Source organism: Haematobia irritans, chromosome 3 (genome assembly GCF_050003625.1).
Source record: "Haematobia irritans isolate KBUSLIRL chromosome 3, ASM5000362v1, whole genome shotgun sequence".
Lineage (NCBI taxonomy): Eukaryota > Metazoa > Arthropoda > Insecta > Diptera > Muscidae > Haematobia > Haematobia irritans.
In genome coordinates, this window is record NC_134399.1 from 71241563 (window position 1) to 71259824 (window position 18262).

General features: G+C 34.5%; 1 protein-coding gene across 2 annotated transcripts in view; it reads right to left on the reverse strand.

Moving 5' to 3' along the window:
- SK (small conductance calcium-activated potassium channel) overlaps window positions 1–18262 on the reverse strand; it is a 966885-nt gene that overhangs the window by 171484 nt on the left and 777139 nt on the right. For both annotated transcript variants that reach the window (XM_075300451.1, XM_075300452.1), the window contains one exon: window positions 11626–11730. In XM_075300451.1, coding sequence (XP_075156566.1) covers window positions 11626–11730 — 105 coding nt within the window. The remainder of the gene's footprint in view (window positions 1–11625; window positions 11731–18262) is intronic.

Consider the following 18262-nt stretch of genomic DNA (forward strand, 5'->3'; position numbering starts at 1 on the left):
TGGGTATATGCGAAATCTATAAAATTAAGCCAATGGTAGTTACAAGAAGCTAATGATTGTGCTTTTGTAATTAATAAACCAAATTTTTTCTACTTATGGGTTAGGTTATATTTAAGGCTTTCATACAAATCACTAATTAAAGGTTATTGTATATTAGATTATTTAAATTCTATTCCATATACACTGAAAATAAAGATTGCTCGACTCCAAAGATTTTATTTTTACATTAATGATTTTGGTATAAATTCCGAGCCAAAGAACCGGAGAACTACTTAACTATTAATTAATTTATTCGTTGTTTCTGCTGTTTTTCTTCATGTGCTACCAGAGCCCTTTCAAAACGTGCTAACGACAACCCACATTTCCAAATTCAGATTCAACTTCTAGCGGATATCATAAAGTAAAACAAGTATATACGGCTGTAAGCTCGGCCAGGCCGTATCTTATGTACCCTCCACCATGGATTGCGTAGGAACTTCTATGAAATACAGTCATCCACAATGGAATTACTTGGGTTGTGGTAATACTTACCGATGGCAAGGTATCTTAATTCTTCTTGATATCGTCTTTTAAATTGGAAGTTAGTCCATACGTGGAATATATTAGAGAAAAAAGGCAGATCAAATACCTATATAATTCTTGACCGCTATATATAGGAAAGTCCACAAATAATTACGAACCGGTATGAACTTTCGCGCGGTAATTAGAGAGCCAGAACTGAAGTATGGAGGCTATATACAATTATGAACCGATATGGGCCAATTTTTGTGTGGTTGGGGATCGGTTTATATGGGGGCTATAAATGATTATGGACCAATATAGACCAATTTTTGTATGGTTATTAGAGAATATATACGTACACCACGTTCCAAATTTCAACAGGATCGGATGAATTTTACTCCTCCAAGAGGCTCCGGAGGTCAAATCTGGGGATCGGTTTATATGGGGGCTATATATAATTATGGACCGATATGGACCAATTTTTGCACGGTTATTAAAGACTGCATATGTACACCACGTACCAAATTTCAACCGGATCGGAGTAATTTTGCTCTTCCAAGAGGCTCCGGAGGTAAAATCTGGGGATCGGTTTATATGGGGGCTATGTAATTATGGATCGATAGGAACCAATGTTTGCATGGTTGTTAGGGATCATATACAAACACCACATACCAAATTTCAACCGGATCGGATGAATTTTACTCCTCCAAGAGGCTCCGGAGGTCAAATCTGGGGATCAGTTTATATGGGGGCTATATATAATTATGGACCGATATGGACCAATTTTTGCATGGTTGTTAGAGACCATATACTAATACCACCTAGAAAATTTCAACCGGATCGGATGAAATTTGCTTCTCTAAGAGCCTCCGCAAGCCAAATCTGGGGGTCGGTTTATATGGCGGCTATACGTAAAAGAGGTCCGATATGGCCCGTTTGCTATACCATCCGACCTGCATCAATAACAACTACTTAAAGGGTGATACGGTCAAAATTTGGTCAATATAAATCATTTTGAAGGTGTGTGTGTGTGTAGAATGTTGCTCCTATTTTGATTTTGGAATTCACTCTTCAGTTCTCAAAATGCCGTCCAAGCAAGAAGAGCAGCGTATCAAAATTTTGCTCGCGCATCGCGAAAATCCGAGCTACTCGCACGCAAAGCTGGCAAAATCGCTAAAAGTTGCCAAATTAACCGTTACAAATGTAATTGAAGTGTTTGGGGAACGTTTGTCGACAGCCAGGAAGTCTGGATCGGGGGGAAATCGAAAACCGAAAGCCGCTGAGACGACAAAGAGAGTTGCCGGTAGTTTCAAGCGAAACCCTAACCTCTCTCTCCGAGATTCCGCAAATAAGCTGGGTGTATCGTCTACAACCGTGCATCGAGCCAAAAAACGAGCCGGACTATCGACTTACAAGAAGGTAGTAACTCCAAATCGCGATGATAAACAAAATACGACGGCCAAAGCGCGATCCCGGAGGCTGTACACGACGATGCTGACGAAGTTTGACTGCATGGTAATGGACGATGAACCCTACGTCAAAGCCGACTATAAGCAGCTTCCGGGACAGGAGTTTTATACGGCAAAAGGAAGGGGAAAGGTAGCAGATATTTTCAAGTACAGAAAACTGCCAAAGTTCGCAAAGAAATATATGGTTCGGCAAGCCATCTGTACCTGTTGCTTGAAAAGTAGCATTTTCGTATCTTCCGGGACTGTGAACCAAGAAATTTACGTGAAAGAGTGTTTGAATAAACGTCTGCTGCCTTTCCTGAAGAAACACGGTTGTTCCGTACTGTTTTGGCCGGATTTGGGATCTTGCCATTACGGTAAAAAGGCCATGTAGTGGTACGCCGCCAACAAGGTGCAGGTGGTTCCCAAGGACAAGAACCCTCCCAACACGCCAGAGCTCCGCCTAATTGAGAAATACTGGGCTATTGTCAAGTGGAACCTAAAGAAGACCAACAAAACTGCTAAGGACGAGCAGCAGTTCAAGGCAAACTGGCTTTCTGCGGCGAATAAGGTGGACAAAGTGGCTGTACAAAATCTGATGGCAGGTGTCAAGCGTGAGGCCCGGCAATTCGGATTTGGAAAAGCGAAAGCCTAACTGAATATTTTCCTAAATTTTATACTAATTGAACTTGAAAAAGAAATTTAATTTGATTTTTAAATAAACGATTTCACCGATTTACACGCGTTTTCCCTTGACCAAATTTTGACCGTATCACCCTTTATAATGAAGGGTATAAAAACTATTGCACAGTTGATAAACTATATTTTTATTTAGAAACTTATAAACAATGCTTTTTAAACATATTATCTTTGATTAATATCTCAGATTTTGCAGTTTTTATTTTCTTTGGATATTCTTTAAGTTTGGGACGGTCAAGTTCGGCCAAATATTTCCTTTAAAACCAACCTTTCAAGAGGATCTGGTGAAACCTACTCCATCAGTAGTACCTGATAGATTTGTTCCAGTGGCAGTTAATTTTGTTGTTTAAAAGAATACAAAAGCATTCAGATGCAAACTTATATATATTTATATGGACTTCCAATATAATTGTGTGATAGATTTATATTTAGCTGACAAACCACAAGTCGCTCGTCGACCGTGGGTTCTAAATAAATACCGAATAATATCGGGGACTTTCTTAAAGACAGTGCTGAAGACTATAGATAAGCATTTTGGCCGTAAACTACAGATATTCCAACAGGGCTCAGTATTGTAGCACTCAGCATGCGCCATGGGTTAAAAAAGCGGTTCCTGAAGTCTAGTTTGGTATTCTGGCAGTCGATTATTTTAGTCTCACTCACACTCTCAATTGGTGAACTTTTCTCTTATCAATGAGTGCTGCCCGATTCTAGGTTAAGCTCAATGGCAAGGGACCTCCTTTTCATAGCCGAGTCCGAAAGGAGTTTACCATTACGGTGAAACCATTGAGAGATGCTTTGGAATGCTCAGAAAGATCAACAGCATTACTGAGAGGTGATAATCTACCGCGAAAAACTTTTTGGTGTTTGGTCGAAACTGTGATTGAACCCACAACCCTATGTATGCAAGGAGGGTATGCCAACCATTGCCCCACTGCAGCTGCCTTCTATACGTATTCTAAAATTTGATTTTATTTCCCAAAAATAAAATAAAATAAAAAACAAGTAAGGAAAGTCTAAAGTCGGGCGGGGCCGACTATATTATACCCTGCACCACTTTATAGATCTAAATTTTCGATACCATATCACATCTGTCAAATGTGTTGGGTGCTATATATAAAGGTTTGTCCCAAATACATACATTTAAATATCAATCGATTTGGACAGATTTTGATAGACTTTAACAAAATCTATAGACTCAAAATTTAAGTTGGCTAATGCACTAGGGTGGAACACAATTTTAGTAAAAAAAATATGGGAAACATTTAATTCTGAAGCAATTTTAAGGAAGCTTCGCAAAACTTTATTTATGATTTATCGCTCGATATATATATGTATTAAAAGTTTAGGAAAATTAGAGTCATTTTTACAACTTTTCGACTAAGCAGTGGCGATTTTACAAGGAAAATGTTGGTATTTTGACCATTTTTGTCGAAATCAGAAAAACATATATATGGGAGCTATATCTAAATCTGAACCGATTTCAACCAAATTTGGCACGCATAGCTACAATGCTAATTCTACTCCCTGTGCAAAATTTCAACTAAATCGGAGTTAAAAATTGGCCTCTGTTGTCATATGAGTGTAAATCGGGCGAAAGCTTTATATGGGAGATATATCCAAATCTGAACCGATTTCAAGCAAATTTGGCACGCATAGTTACAACGCTAATTCTACTCCCTATGTAAAATTTCAACTAAATCGGAGCAAAAAATTGGCCTCTGTGGACAAAGGAGTGTAAATCGGGCGAAAGCTATATATGGGAGCTATATCTAAATCTGAACCGATTTGGCTGATATTTTGCAAGTTTTTCGAGACTCATAAAATATTGGGATGTACGGAATTTGAGGAAGATCGGTTGATATACACGCCAATTATGACCAGATCGGTGAAAAATATATATGGCAGCTATATCTAAATCTGAATCGATTTTTTCCAAAATCAATAGGGATCGTCTTTGAGCCGAAACAGTACCCCATACCAAATTTTAGGACAATCGGACTAAAACTGCGAGCTGTACTTTGCACACAAAAATACATCAACAGACAGACGGACAGACAGACAGACAGACAGACAGACGGACATCGCTAAATCGACTCAGAATTTAATTCTAAGACGATCGGTATACTAAACGATGGGTCTCAGACTTTTCCTTCTTGGCGTTACATACAAATGCACAAACTTATTATACCCTGTACCACAGCAGTGGTGAAGGGTATAAATATAGCGCTTTGCATTACATTACATTACCCTGTAATTATCAACATATTTTTATTCCCACATATTTGTTTAATCTTTGAAAAAAAGCTTGGCCGATTTCCAAGATTGTGTTTTTACACTTATGATTTTGGTGTTGATACCAAACCAAAGTAGATGAAACTTGCACTAAGCCTCCATTTACGAAGCGATTATGTTGTAAATTTGAGTTGTGCTTATTACTTGATACTGGGCTAATTTGAACTAAATTGTTTTTTTTGCTATATTCATGATGTGATAAAAGCTAATAACCAAAATTTATGTTTATTTGTACAAACAATAAGATTTTATTCAGTGTATTTAAAAACAATATTAAATACTTTGTGGCACTTTTCCATTTCACAAAATGCATATAATACATCCGATTGCATATTTTATATGCAACAAAATTAATTTTTGTCTCTACTAAAAACTATCATAATACGGAAATTTTCTATTCATTTGCATTTTAAATTAGCAAATAAAATGATAGCAGCATAGCTTTTGCCCATTTTTGTTCTTATATATCCTTTTCAATAAAATATGGAAATTTTTCCTGTGTTCATAATAATGCGAAGTAGAAGGGAAACCGATATTGGCATAATTAATGGATAAAATGTGTATGGTAGTGAAAAGTCATACAGTCGAATAACCCGTTGAGCTAATATTTTAGATACTATATTGTTAATTGTATATAATTTTGTCGCCATATTAGCGAATATATGATCGAAAATAAAAATAAGTACAGATGAAACAAAAACATTGAAAAACATTACTAACTTGAAGTTAGAAAGATCTTTGGAGAATTTATTGGATGAGATTAAAATCTTGTGTACCCTCCACTATAGATTGCGTACAAAATTATACTAAAGACCGTTATCCATAATCGAATTACTAGGGCGGTAGTAACAATTGTAGATGGCAATGTATCTTCAAACTTCTTAACATTGTCTTCTAAATTGTAAGTTAATCCATATGGAGTCTATTAGTTCTTAATCTTTTCATGAAGAGAAGACTATAAATAATTATGTTATGAGTCGATATGAACCAATTTTCGCATGGTAGTAGAGCGACAAACTTCAACTGGATGGGATGAAATTTGTTCCTACATGAGACTAAAGAAGTGAAAGCATGGGGGGTAGGTTTATATGAAGACTACATGTTACATACCAAATTTCAACCGGATCGGGAATCAACTCTTGGGGATGGGTTTATATGGGGGTTATACGTTTATATCACAACATCAACTGCTTGTGCTTAGTTGCAAGCCGAAATTTTGTTTGTTTGGAAGTTAGTGTGATTTCAACAGACGGACGGACATTGCTAGATCGACTCAGTATTTCAACACGACCCAGGAATATAGACTTTAATGAATGAAGGACAAATATTTTGATGTGTTGTAAATGGAATCATAAAGCTATTATGAAGGGTACACAAATTTTTTTTTTTCTGATTCAATCACGAATTTAATTGATCCAATTAATTTTTTTTTTGAAATGCAATCACAGAAATGATAGCATCAATTAAAAAACTAATTGAAAGTCAATTAAAAAACTAAGTAACCCAATTAAAAAATTAATTGACACTATTAATTTTTGTGATTGATTTTTGTTTCAATTAAAAAAATTTGTTGAATCAATTAAATTTTTAATTGAATATTTTTTAAAACTCAATTAAGATTGGAAAAAAATGGAAAAGTTTTTGCGAAAATTTTCCTATGTATAAAAACTAGTGCACAGTTGATAAGCTATAGTTGCATTTAGAAACTTAAAAACAATATTTTTTAAACATATTATCTTTGGTTAATATCTCAGATTTTACATTTTTCTTGGGACGGTGAAGTTCAGCCAAATATTTCTTTTAAAACAAATCTTTCAAGGTCATCTGATGAAACCTACTCCATCAAATAGGTCAGTTTAAATGGTACGGCTTCCGATATTAAATTTAAAATTTCAACGTATTTCCACGTAATATATCGAAATATCGATTTCCGACTATTTAAATTATATATAATCTTGATCAGGGAAAACAATGTCCTCCAGCCTGCCTGTTGTAACAGGTTGGCTGATAAATCCCCGGTCTGAGATATAGATGGCGTCGCTAGTATTAAATGCATATTATTATTTTATTATATTTATATATTATTATATTTATATAGTACCAACCTTCAAATGATTCGTGTCAAAATTTGACGACTGTAAGTCAATTAGTTTGTGATATAGAGCGTCTTTTGTGAAGCAACTTTTGTTATTGCGAAAAAAATGGAAAAAAGGAATTTCGTGTTTTGATAAAATACTGTTTTCTGAAGAGAAAAAATACGGTGGAAGCAAAAACTTGGCTTGATAATGAGTTTCCGGACTCTGCCCCAGGGAAATCAACAATAATTGATTGGTATGCAAAATTCAAGCGTGGTGAAATGAGCACGGAGGACGGTGAACGCGGTGGATGCCCGAAAGAGGTGGTTACCGACGAAAACATCAAAAAAATCCAAAATCAAAATTATTTTGAATGACCGTAAAATGAAGTTGATCGAGATAGCAGAGGCCTTAAAGATATCAAAGAAACGTGTTGGTCATATCATTCATCAATATTTGAATATGCGGAAGCTCTGTGTAAAATGGGTGCCGTGCGAGCTCACATTTGACCAAGAACAACAACGTGTTGATGATTCTGAGCGGTGTTTGCAGCTGTTAACTCGTAATACACCCGAGGTTTTCCGTCGATATGTGACAATGGATGAAACATGGCTCCATCACTACACTCCTGAGTCCAATCGACAGTCGGCTGAGTGGACAGCGACCGGTGAACCGTCTCCGAAGCGTGGAAAGACTCAAAAGTCCGCTGGCAAAGTAATGGCCTCTGTTTTTTGGGATGCGCATGGAATAATTTTTATCGATTATCTTGAGAAGGGAAAAACCATCAACAGTGACTATTATATGGAGTTATTGGGCGTTTGAAGGTCGAAATCGCGGCAAAACGGCCCCATATGAAGAAGAAAAAAGTGTTGTTCCACCAAGACAACGCACCGTGCCACAAGTCATTAAGAACGATGGCAAAAATTTTTCTTTTTCTCAGACCTGAAAAGGATGCTCGCAGGGAAAAATTTTGGCTCCAATGAAGATGTGATCGCCGAAACTGAGGCCTATTTGGAGGCAAAACCAAAGGAGTACTACCAAAATGGTATCAACACATTAGAAGGTCTTTATAATCGTTGTATCGTTGACAAAAAAAAAAAAAAAAAAAATTAGGAAAGTCTAAAATCGGGCGGTGCCGACTATATTATACCCTGCACCACTTTGTAGATCTAAATTTTCGATACCATATCACATCCGCCAAATGTGTTGGGGGCTATATATAAAGGTTTGTCCCAAATACATACATTTAAATATCACTCGATCTTGAAGAATTTGATAGACTTCTACAAAATCTATAGACTCAACATTTAAATCGGCTAATGCACTAGGGTGGAACACAATGTTAGTAAAAAAATATGGGAAACGTTTAAATCTGAAGCAATTTTAAGGAAACTTCGAAAATGTTTATTTATGATTTATCGCTCGATATATATATGTATTAAAAGTTAAGGAAAATTGGAGTCATTTTTACAACTTTTCGACTAAGCAATGGCGATTTTACAAGGAAAATGTTGGTATTTTGACCATTTTTGTCGACATCAGAGCTATATCTAAATCTGAACCGATTTCAACCAAATTTGGCACGCATAGCAACAATGCTAATTATACTCCCTGTGCAAAATTTCAACTAAATCGGAGTTAAAAATTGGCCTCTGTGGTCATATGAGTGTAAATATGGGAGATATATCTAAATCTGAACCGATTTCAACCAAATTTGGCACGCATAGCTACAATGCTAATTCTACTCCCTGTGCAAAATTTCAACTAAATCGGAGTGTAAATCATATTAGTGTAAATCGGGCGAAAGCTATATCTAAATCTGAAGCGATTTCAACCAAATTTGGCACACATAGTTACAATGCTAATTCTACTCTCTGTGTAAAATTTCAACCAAATTGGGGTAAAACTCTGTCTTCTGGGACCGTATTAGTCCATATCGGGCGAAAGATATATATGGGAGCTATATCTAAATCTGAACCGATTTCAATAAAATTTGGCACACTTGACTATAGTACTAATTGTTCTTCTTGTGCAAAATTTTAAGTAAATTAGGGTAAAACTCTGGCTTATGGGGCCATATAAGTCCATATCGGGCGAAATATATATATGGGAGCTATATCTAAATCTGAACCGATTTCTTCCAAAATCAATAGAGATCTATTCTGAGCTAAAACCCATACTTGTGCCAAATTTGAAGTCGATTGGACTAAAACTGCGACCTAGACTTTGATTATAAAAATGTGTTCACGGACAGACGGACATCGCTATATCGACTCAAGAGCCCACCCTGAGCATTTTTGCCAAAGACACCATGTGTCTATCTCGTCTCCTTCTGGGTGTTGCAAACATATGCACTAACATATTTATATCCTGTTCCACAGTGTGGAGCAGGGTATAAATATGTTTTTCTTTGTTAGACCGGGGACTTATCAGCCAACCTGTTAATCAAGCTACAGACTTGAATAATGGCGCTATCCTCTTGAAATTTGGACCAGATTAGTTTTTTGTTTACAGACGGATAAAGTTCGAAGATTGGCTATATAGGTCCAGGTTTCGATATAGCCCCTATATAAACCAACCCCCCGTTTTGGGATTTAGGGCTTCTAGAAACCGTATAATTTCTTTTGGATTTTGCCTGAAATTGTAAATCTAGAGGAATTATAGAACCACAAGTTTGTGTATCGAATATGGTGTGTATTGGTGCAGGGTTTGGAGTAGCCCTCATATAGACCGAGCTTCCGATTTGAAGCCGTGGCCTTCGAGAAACTGTAGTTTTTATTAGTTTAGCCTGAAATTGGAAATCTATAGGTCCACAAATATATGCTTTAAATATGGTATGTGTTTTGGTATAATCCCCATATAGACAGATAACCCGAATTGACTTCTTGGTCGTTTATACACTTAAATTTTTTGCAATTTGAAATCTAGAGATATATTATATTTACAAACAGGTAAGCCGAATAGGTCTGTATCGGTTTATTTTTATTTCAGTTATTCGCTTCTAGATAACTCAATATTTATCCCAATTGACTAAAATTGGAAAACTAGAGGTATTCAAGGCCCTTAAGTAGATGTTCGGATTATTAATTTTTTGTATAGCCACCATATAGACTAGGGCTGTCAATCGGCATCGATTTGTATAAATCCGGGGATTCGGATCAATTTTATTAACAAAAAAAAAAAAAAACGACAAAAGAACATAAGAGTACATTTCAAATTGTTATCATGCTTAACGAACACTGAGTCCAACTCAACATAATTACAAAAGAAAAAACTAAAAAATTATGGCAAAAATAAATTAAAAAGGAAATTTTATATCGCTTAAATATTTTAAATATTTTGATTATAACAGGTATATTTTCGTAAGCCCTGGATTGGGGTATTAATCCCGTGACGAAAATCCCAGGATTTCGCGACGCGTATTTATCACAAATGACAGCCCTAATATAGACCGATATCCCGATTTGATTTCAATGGACCTTAGTATAGATTCAAATAAAGATTTCATGCATTTTTCTGAATTTAATCTCTGTGTTTTTTTTTAATATTCCTAGAAAATGTTCCTTGATGATAATTTGAATGAAACTTACATAGCTATGCCTCACAAATGGTCCAACAAATAGAATAAAATGGTTGGTGGTAGATGTATGTTATACAGATATAAAAAAATCATAGGGGGTCTTGCTGTGTTTGATTATTTGTCGATCGCTATTTTTTCCATAGGGATTGTGAATAACAAAGATATATTGTCATATGATGATAGTAAACAGCTATAGTTTGTCATTTTTCTTTTGTTGTTTATACATTTTTATTTGCCTTTGATCCATACTATCAAATACGCTCGAATTCAATTGAATTATTATTTTCATAGTTCATGAAAAAAGTGCAGTGCTTAAAGAGCTTGATTTTTTTTTATTATAGTCACAATGAAATTGAAATAGTTTTTCTTCTATGTAGTGATATTTGAAATTTATAATTGTCAACAAAAGAGCAATTTGATTCAATTTCAAACAAAGTGGGGGAAAAACTAAAAAAAAAATGAATTATGATTGAAACAAATCTAAATGAACGAAACTAATTCTATATTATATAACGAACTTAGAGAAAACAATTTAATAAAATAAAAAATATATGCTTTTTTCATTTATTTTAAATATTATAAAAAAAAAATTAACCAAACAGTATAAGTGTAGTGTTAAATTATAATGCAATACTTAGAAACATAAGAAATATTAAAAGTGTTTTATTAGAAAAAAAAACGAATGTAAACGAACAAAAGTGAAATAAGATATAAAGTAAAGAAATTCGTGCGTTATATTGAAGGCAAAAAACGGTGTTTGCATTAGTTTTTCTTTTTTGTTTTTAGTTTTTATTGAAATTATTTATATATTCTCTCACACTCTTTTTTTCGTGTTGATCTTTTTTTTTTTGCTTTCTCGCTTTTCTTTTTTATTTCATTTGTTGGGAAATAATTAAAAACAAACCTCAATAAAGTTTATAGCATAAAAAACAGGGGTAGTGGGGGTGGGTCAAAAAGGGTATTTATTTAATGGAAAAAGAGGGTTTACTATCATCTAGGGGAATTGAAAGGAAATTCTTGAACTTACCGTTCACATTGTCGTAACGTCCACGATGCGATGATCCATAGGGAGACCATGAACACTAGTAACACCGTACCAGGACATATTGTCATTAGAGTTTTAAGGACAAATCTGTAAGAGGAGAATTTGATTTATATTATTTTCTTATTAGTGATTATCGATAGAATAGGAAGATGGTGAAAGTACATGTATGGTATATCTTAATAAAGCGATCATGGTAGCGTATACGTAATTATTTGTAGATATTAAATAAAAATCAATATTCATACGCACCCTGGTACCACAAAACATATTAGCTTAGGAAAGAACTACACGCTTCGTGTGATTATACAGGGCTACTCAAAACGTGTGTAATAGAAGTATCATAAACTATGTATAGGCCAAACTCAGCTGAAACTAGTTTAACACTTTACATACTATTCATTAGATTGTAAAATACTTAGTGTTTGTGGAGTGACATTTTTATACCCTGTGCCACACTGTGGAACAGGGAATTATAAGTTAGTGCATATGTTTGCAACATCCAGAAATAAACGTGATAAACACATGGTGTCTTTGGCAATAATGCTCATGGTGGGCCTCTGAATTGGTCTTGCTATTTTCATCCATCGGTCCGTCTGTCTGTGAAAACATTTCTGTGATCAAAGTCAATACCGCACTTGTCTTCAAATTTGCACAAGTATGTGTTTTGGATCAGAATAGAACCCTTTTGATTTTCAAAGAAATCGATCCAGATTTAGATATACCTTTCGTGATGTTAGTATATATTGGACCATAATTATATATAGCCTCCATATAAACCGACCGCCCAAGATTTGACTTTTAAAACCTCAAATTCCATCTGATACGGTTGAAAATTTGCCACCGAATTACTAAGGGGAAATTGGTTCATATTGGTTGCTCAGTGTCCTCACCATCGTCGTCATCACTGATTTCTTTATTGACGTCTATATGTGTTTCTGTTTCCGTTTCAGAAATGTGTTCAAACGATACAAAAAAGTAAGTTAAGTCTAAAGTCGGGCGGGGCCGACTATATTATATCCTTCACCCCTATGTAGGCCAAAATTTGTGTTACCATCTCAACTACTTCACATTTGCTGGAAGCTATATAAAGGAGACAATTTTTTTACTTCTACAAAATCTCTAGAATTAACCCTTTCACTACTGAAATAAACCTAATCATAAAAACTTTTATTTTTCTTCTGTTGTTACTTGTATAATAGCATGTAGAACAAAAATTGTCATTTTGAAAACCTACCTCAATTACTTCAAGAGCTATATGAGCTTGTTCTGAAAACTTGATTCTTAAATTGTGACCAAAGGGCCTTACGAAATATATTTCAAAGTGTGAGAAAAAATACCAAAAAGAACCCGTAAAAGTATCAGCTTTAGTTTTTGTATAAATGTCCATTTACTAGAAACATACAGTACAAAAATTGTCTCAAATTTTCGTATTTTTCGTTTAATGTTAAAGATGTTTATAAAAATGTATGGACAATATGGACAATATTTATAGCTTATTTAGATTAAAGCCTCTACTTTAAAATAACATCGAGAAATAAATCGAAACTAAGCGGGAAAATAGAATTTGGTGTCTTTTTCTAATGTCCTTCTAAGTGGACATCGGTAGTGAAAGGGTTAAAAGTTAAATCGGCTAACGCTATCCAGTTAATTGGAGGAAACTTCCATTGAAAATGGGTCTAAAATGTGTAACAGTCTACCATATTTCCCCAACTCTGGTGTACGTATATATGGGAGATATATATAATCTGAACCGATTTTGACTAAATTATATAAAGTTAGAATGTATATGTATAGTTAGAATGTATAACTTTGGCCCCCATGGTGATATGAGTGCAAATCGGACGGAAGATATATATGGGAGCCATATCTAAATCTGAACACATTTCAACCAGATTTGGCACAATTACCGATACTACTAAACGTACTCCTTGTGCGAAATTTGAAGCTAATCACGGCAAAACCCTGGATTTTGAGGCCATATAAGTTCAAATCGGACGAAAGATATATATGGGAGCTATATCTAAATCTGAATCGATTTTGACCATATTTGGCACATACAATAGTATCGTTAAAAGTACCACTTGTGCAAAATTTGAAGTAAGTCAGGGCAAAACTCTGGCTTTTGAGACCATATAAGTCCAAATCGTGTGAAAGACATATATATGTGAGCTATATCTAAATCTGAACCGATTTTAACAAAATTTGACACACTTAACGATACTATTAAACGTACCCCTTGTGCAAAATTTGAAGCAAATCACGGCAAAACTCTGGCTTTTGTGGCCATATAAGTTAAAATCGGACGAAAAATATATATGGGAGCTATATCTAAATTTGAACCGATTTCAATCAAATTTACCAAGCATTGGTATAATGTCAATTCTACCCTTTGTGCAAAATTTCACGAAGATCGGTAGTAAACTTTGGCCTCTGTGGTCATATGAGTCTAAATCGGACGAAAGATATATATGGGAGCTATATCTAAATTTGAACCGATTTGGCTGATATTTTGCATGATTTTCGAGATTCATAAAATATTTGGATGTACGGTATTTCAAGAAAATCGGTTGATAAACACGCTAACTATGACCAAATCGGGGATAAATATATATGGCAGCTATATCTAAATCTGAACCGATTTTTTCCAAAACCAATAGCGATTGTCTCTGTCCAAAGAAACGGCCCTATGCCAAATTTGAGGACGATCGGACTTAAATTGCAAGCTGCACTTTGTGCACAAAATTACATATACAGACAGAGGGACGGACAGACAGACAGACAGACAGACGGACGTCGCTAAATCGAATCAGAATTTAATTCTAAGCCGATCGGTGTACTACAAGATGTGTCTATGACACTATTTCTTGGCGTTACATACAAATGCACAAACTTATTATACCTATACTTATTATGCAGTACCGTACAAGGTCCCAAAGGACCTTTTCACATGTTCCCGTACTCAACATTTTCAAATCTAAAAAAAAACTTAACAATTGGCCAGATCGTTTCTTTTTAAACGATTCTAGATAAAATTTTCTTGGAAAATCAAGATGTAACTTCAGATAATAAAATTAGATAATTTTTAAGCGTTAAATTATAGACTAAACTTTTTATGGTTGACAGTAAAACAAAACTCGAAACCTGCGTTTGCTGTTTAAACTAGTGGTGCCCAAAAGATAGCAGCTAAAAAATCACCTTTTAAGTCCAGTTAAAAATCTAATTGATTCAATTTTCACATATGTGAAATTTTTTCCTCTGTGCCTCTGCCTTTGCCCCACTTTAGCATCCATATTAAAATTGCCATCTATTTTAATAGATGAAAAGAGTATATCTATTATTATCAATTTACAACCTCGCTGATGTTTCTGATTATAAAATAAATAAATTGAAACTATTAATTATAAAAATTTTGGGTTTCTAATTTTAATTGTTGTAATCGAATTCACTAAATCTATTTAATCTTATTAAATCCTAATAAGCCTTATTATTTTTCCAATTAAATCAATTGACAATGAAAGCATGGTACTAAATGCATGCCATTCCGCTTAATGCAAATTAATTATATAATAATATATAGAATTGCACGGTTGATTTTAGTTTAGTTGTTTAGTATTTTTACCAGGTATCAATTAAGTTTATATATTTGTATAAATACACTCATAAAAAAAACTTAGTTATATTAAGACAAAAATTAAGCCAATGAAACAAATTCGTAAATACAATGAAAATGTTCATTAATATAATAAATTTACCAAAATAAACCTAATGTTAAAAACTTTAATTTTTCTTCATTTTTTTCCTCGTAATAACAGCATGTGGAACAAAAATTGTCATTTTGAAAACCTACCTCAATTACTTCCAGAGCTATATGAGCTTGTTCTGAAAACTTGATTTTTGAATTGTGACCAAATGGCCTTACGAAAAAAGGGCTAATTGGCCTATAATATCCTTCAAAGTGTGAGAAAAAAAATACAAAAAAGAATCCGAAAAAGTATCAGATATAGTTTTTGTATAAATGTCCACTTACTAGAAACATACAGTGGAAAAATTGTCTCAAATTTTCATATTTTTCGTTTAATGTTAAAGAAGTTTATAAAAATGCATTTTAGTGCTCACCAATATGGAAAATATTTATAGCTTATTTAGACTAAAGCTTCTTCTTTAAAATAACATCGAGAAATAAATGGAAACTAAGTGGAAAAATAGAATTTGGAGTCTTTTTCGAATGTTCTTCTAAGTAGACATGGGTAGTGCAAGGGTTAAAGAAATTACCCTTTATCAAATTTAATATTCATGTCGCTGATTGACGTTATCATTTTATTTTTCTAATTAAGTTTCTCGTAAGAAAACTAAAGTGTCCTCTAATAAGAGGTGTTATTTTGGTATTCAAGGAAAAATTCCTTATTTTGAGATAAATGATGTCATAATTTTTTTTGTCATAGCAAAGAGCACCGCATGCCTTTTGAAATAAAAAGCAATATCAGCCAAATAGCCACAATGACCACGCTGGTATGACAATATCCATTTATATGAAATTCTGTATAACCAAAGCATCCCAACATCCTCGATAGCCTCACAAGAATCTCTCCATGAGGTCTTGAATTATATATTTGATGGAAGAAACTACATGGTGTTATGTTCAAGATATAATATGGTCCGGAAACTTTTCGTGTACACCCAGAGTAGGAATATAATCACCTCAAACATGTGTCAAGAGTAAAATATTATTTTTGGACTGTGAGCATGGAACATTTTTCTCGCAACCATGCTATGTTCTCGAAAATTATGTACCTGATTTCGGCAACCATGTATCTGTTTGCCGAGAAAACAAAATTTTTGCTAGAAAAATGTTCCATGCTCACCGTTCAAAAATAATATTTTACTCTTAAAACATGGTTGTGGTGATCATATTCCTTCTGTGCGTGTAAGATTTAGTGGCACGAAGCACAGTCTTGTTGCCAGTTAACATTTTCCAAATCGATACCAATCAACTGAAACTATAAAATTGGTTACAATCTATCTAGTTAGTACAATCCAATCACCGTAGCTTTTTATCAAAACTAATTTTCTTGCATGAGGTCTTGAATCTTCTCTTTGATAGTAGAAACCTCAAGTTATTATATTAGAAGACCTCAGTGGCCAACTATGATGACTTCATGGAATGATAACATGGTCCGGAAGGTTTTCGTTTCGTTGGTTGTAAGGCACGTATATACAGTTTAGTATCAATCAACTGCAACTGTAAACAAGTTAGTAAAGTCGAAAGTCGGGCGGGGCCGACTATATTATACCCTAAACCACACCTACTGAATTGCATATGTGGGTTATCATTGTAATAGGTTTGGGAAATAAACCGTATTTCCATATTTATGAAAATTAAGGGGCTCATGTTTATTGAAGCTTTATCAAAATCTGTACGGAAATGCCCGGGCATGCTAACCACCGTGGTGCAATGGTTAGCATACCCGCCTTGCATACACAAGGTCTTGGGTTCGATTCCTGCTTCGACCGAATACCAAAAACGTTTTTCAGCGGTGGATTATCCCACCTCAGTAATGCTGGTGACATTTCTGAGGGTTTCAAAGCTTCTCTAAGTGGTTTCACTGCAATGTGGAACGCCGTTCGGACTCGGCTACAAAAAGGAGGTCTCTTGTCATTGAGCTTAACATGGAATCGGGCAGCACTCAGTGATAAGAGAGAAGTTTTACAAATGTGGTATCACAATGGACCGAATAGTCTAAGTGAGCCTGATACATCAGGCTGCCACCTAACCTAATATCTATACTTGATTTTGCACAAACAGAGTTAGTATGCCACTAATATTTAGTCCATTATTAAAAAAGAGAAAACCCCTCAATTATGGTAATGTATCAAAATTTGTGAAAATCAGGTTACGAGTAAATCTAACTAGTAACTCATAGCTTGAAATTTGAGTCACAAATAAGTAATAAATTGGGGTATTACGGTCAAATTTGGGTAAATCGGGTGATACATATGTTATATATGAGAGCTATATCTAAATCAGAACCGATTTCTATTATTTTTGTCATGCTCAGTTTATACATAGAAGATTACATTGTGCAAACTTTCAAAAGGATAGGTTAATACATTAAGGTCATTAGGTTCAAATTTGTCAAAATCGGGCGTATCGCTCGACTTTGAGTAAGATCGGCTAGTAATTGAGGGTTTTATAGACAAAATTTGCAAATCTGGCGATACATGGGAGCTATATCTAAATCTAACCCGATTTGGATGATTCTTTGTGTATGTAGTTAGTACTATAGAGGATTAGATTTACGTAAATTTGGGTAAGATCGGTCAATAAATTAGGTTTCTATGGTCAAATGTGGCAAACTCGGGCGATAAATATATATGGCAGCTATATTAAAATCTGAATCGATTGGGATTAAATTTAAAGGTTTAGTTGTGCTAAATTTGAATAAGAAGGGTGATAAATAAGGGTTCTATGGCCAAATTTCGGAAAAATCGTGCGATACACAGATATGAGAGCTATATCAAAATCTGAACCGATTACGATGGAATCTTGCACACTGAAAGGGTGGTTAATATGATTACTTTGTGCTAATTTGGCAAAGATCGCTTAACAAAACAGCGCAAT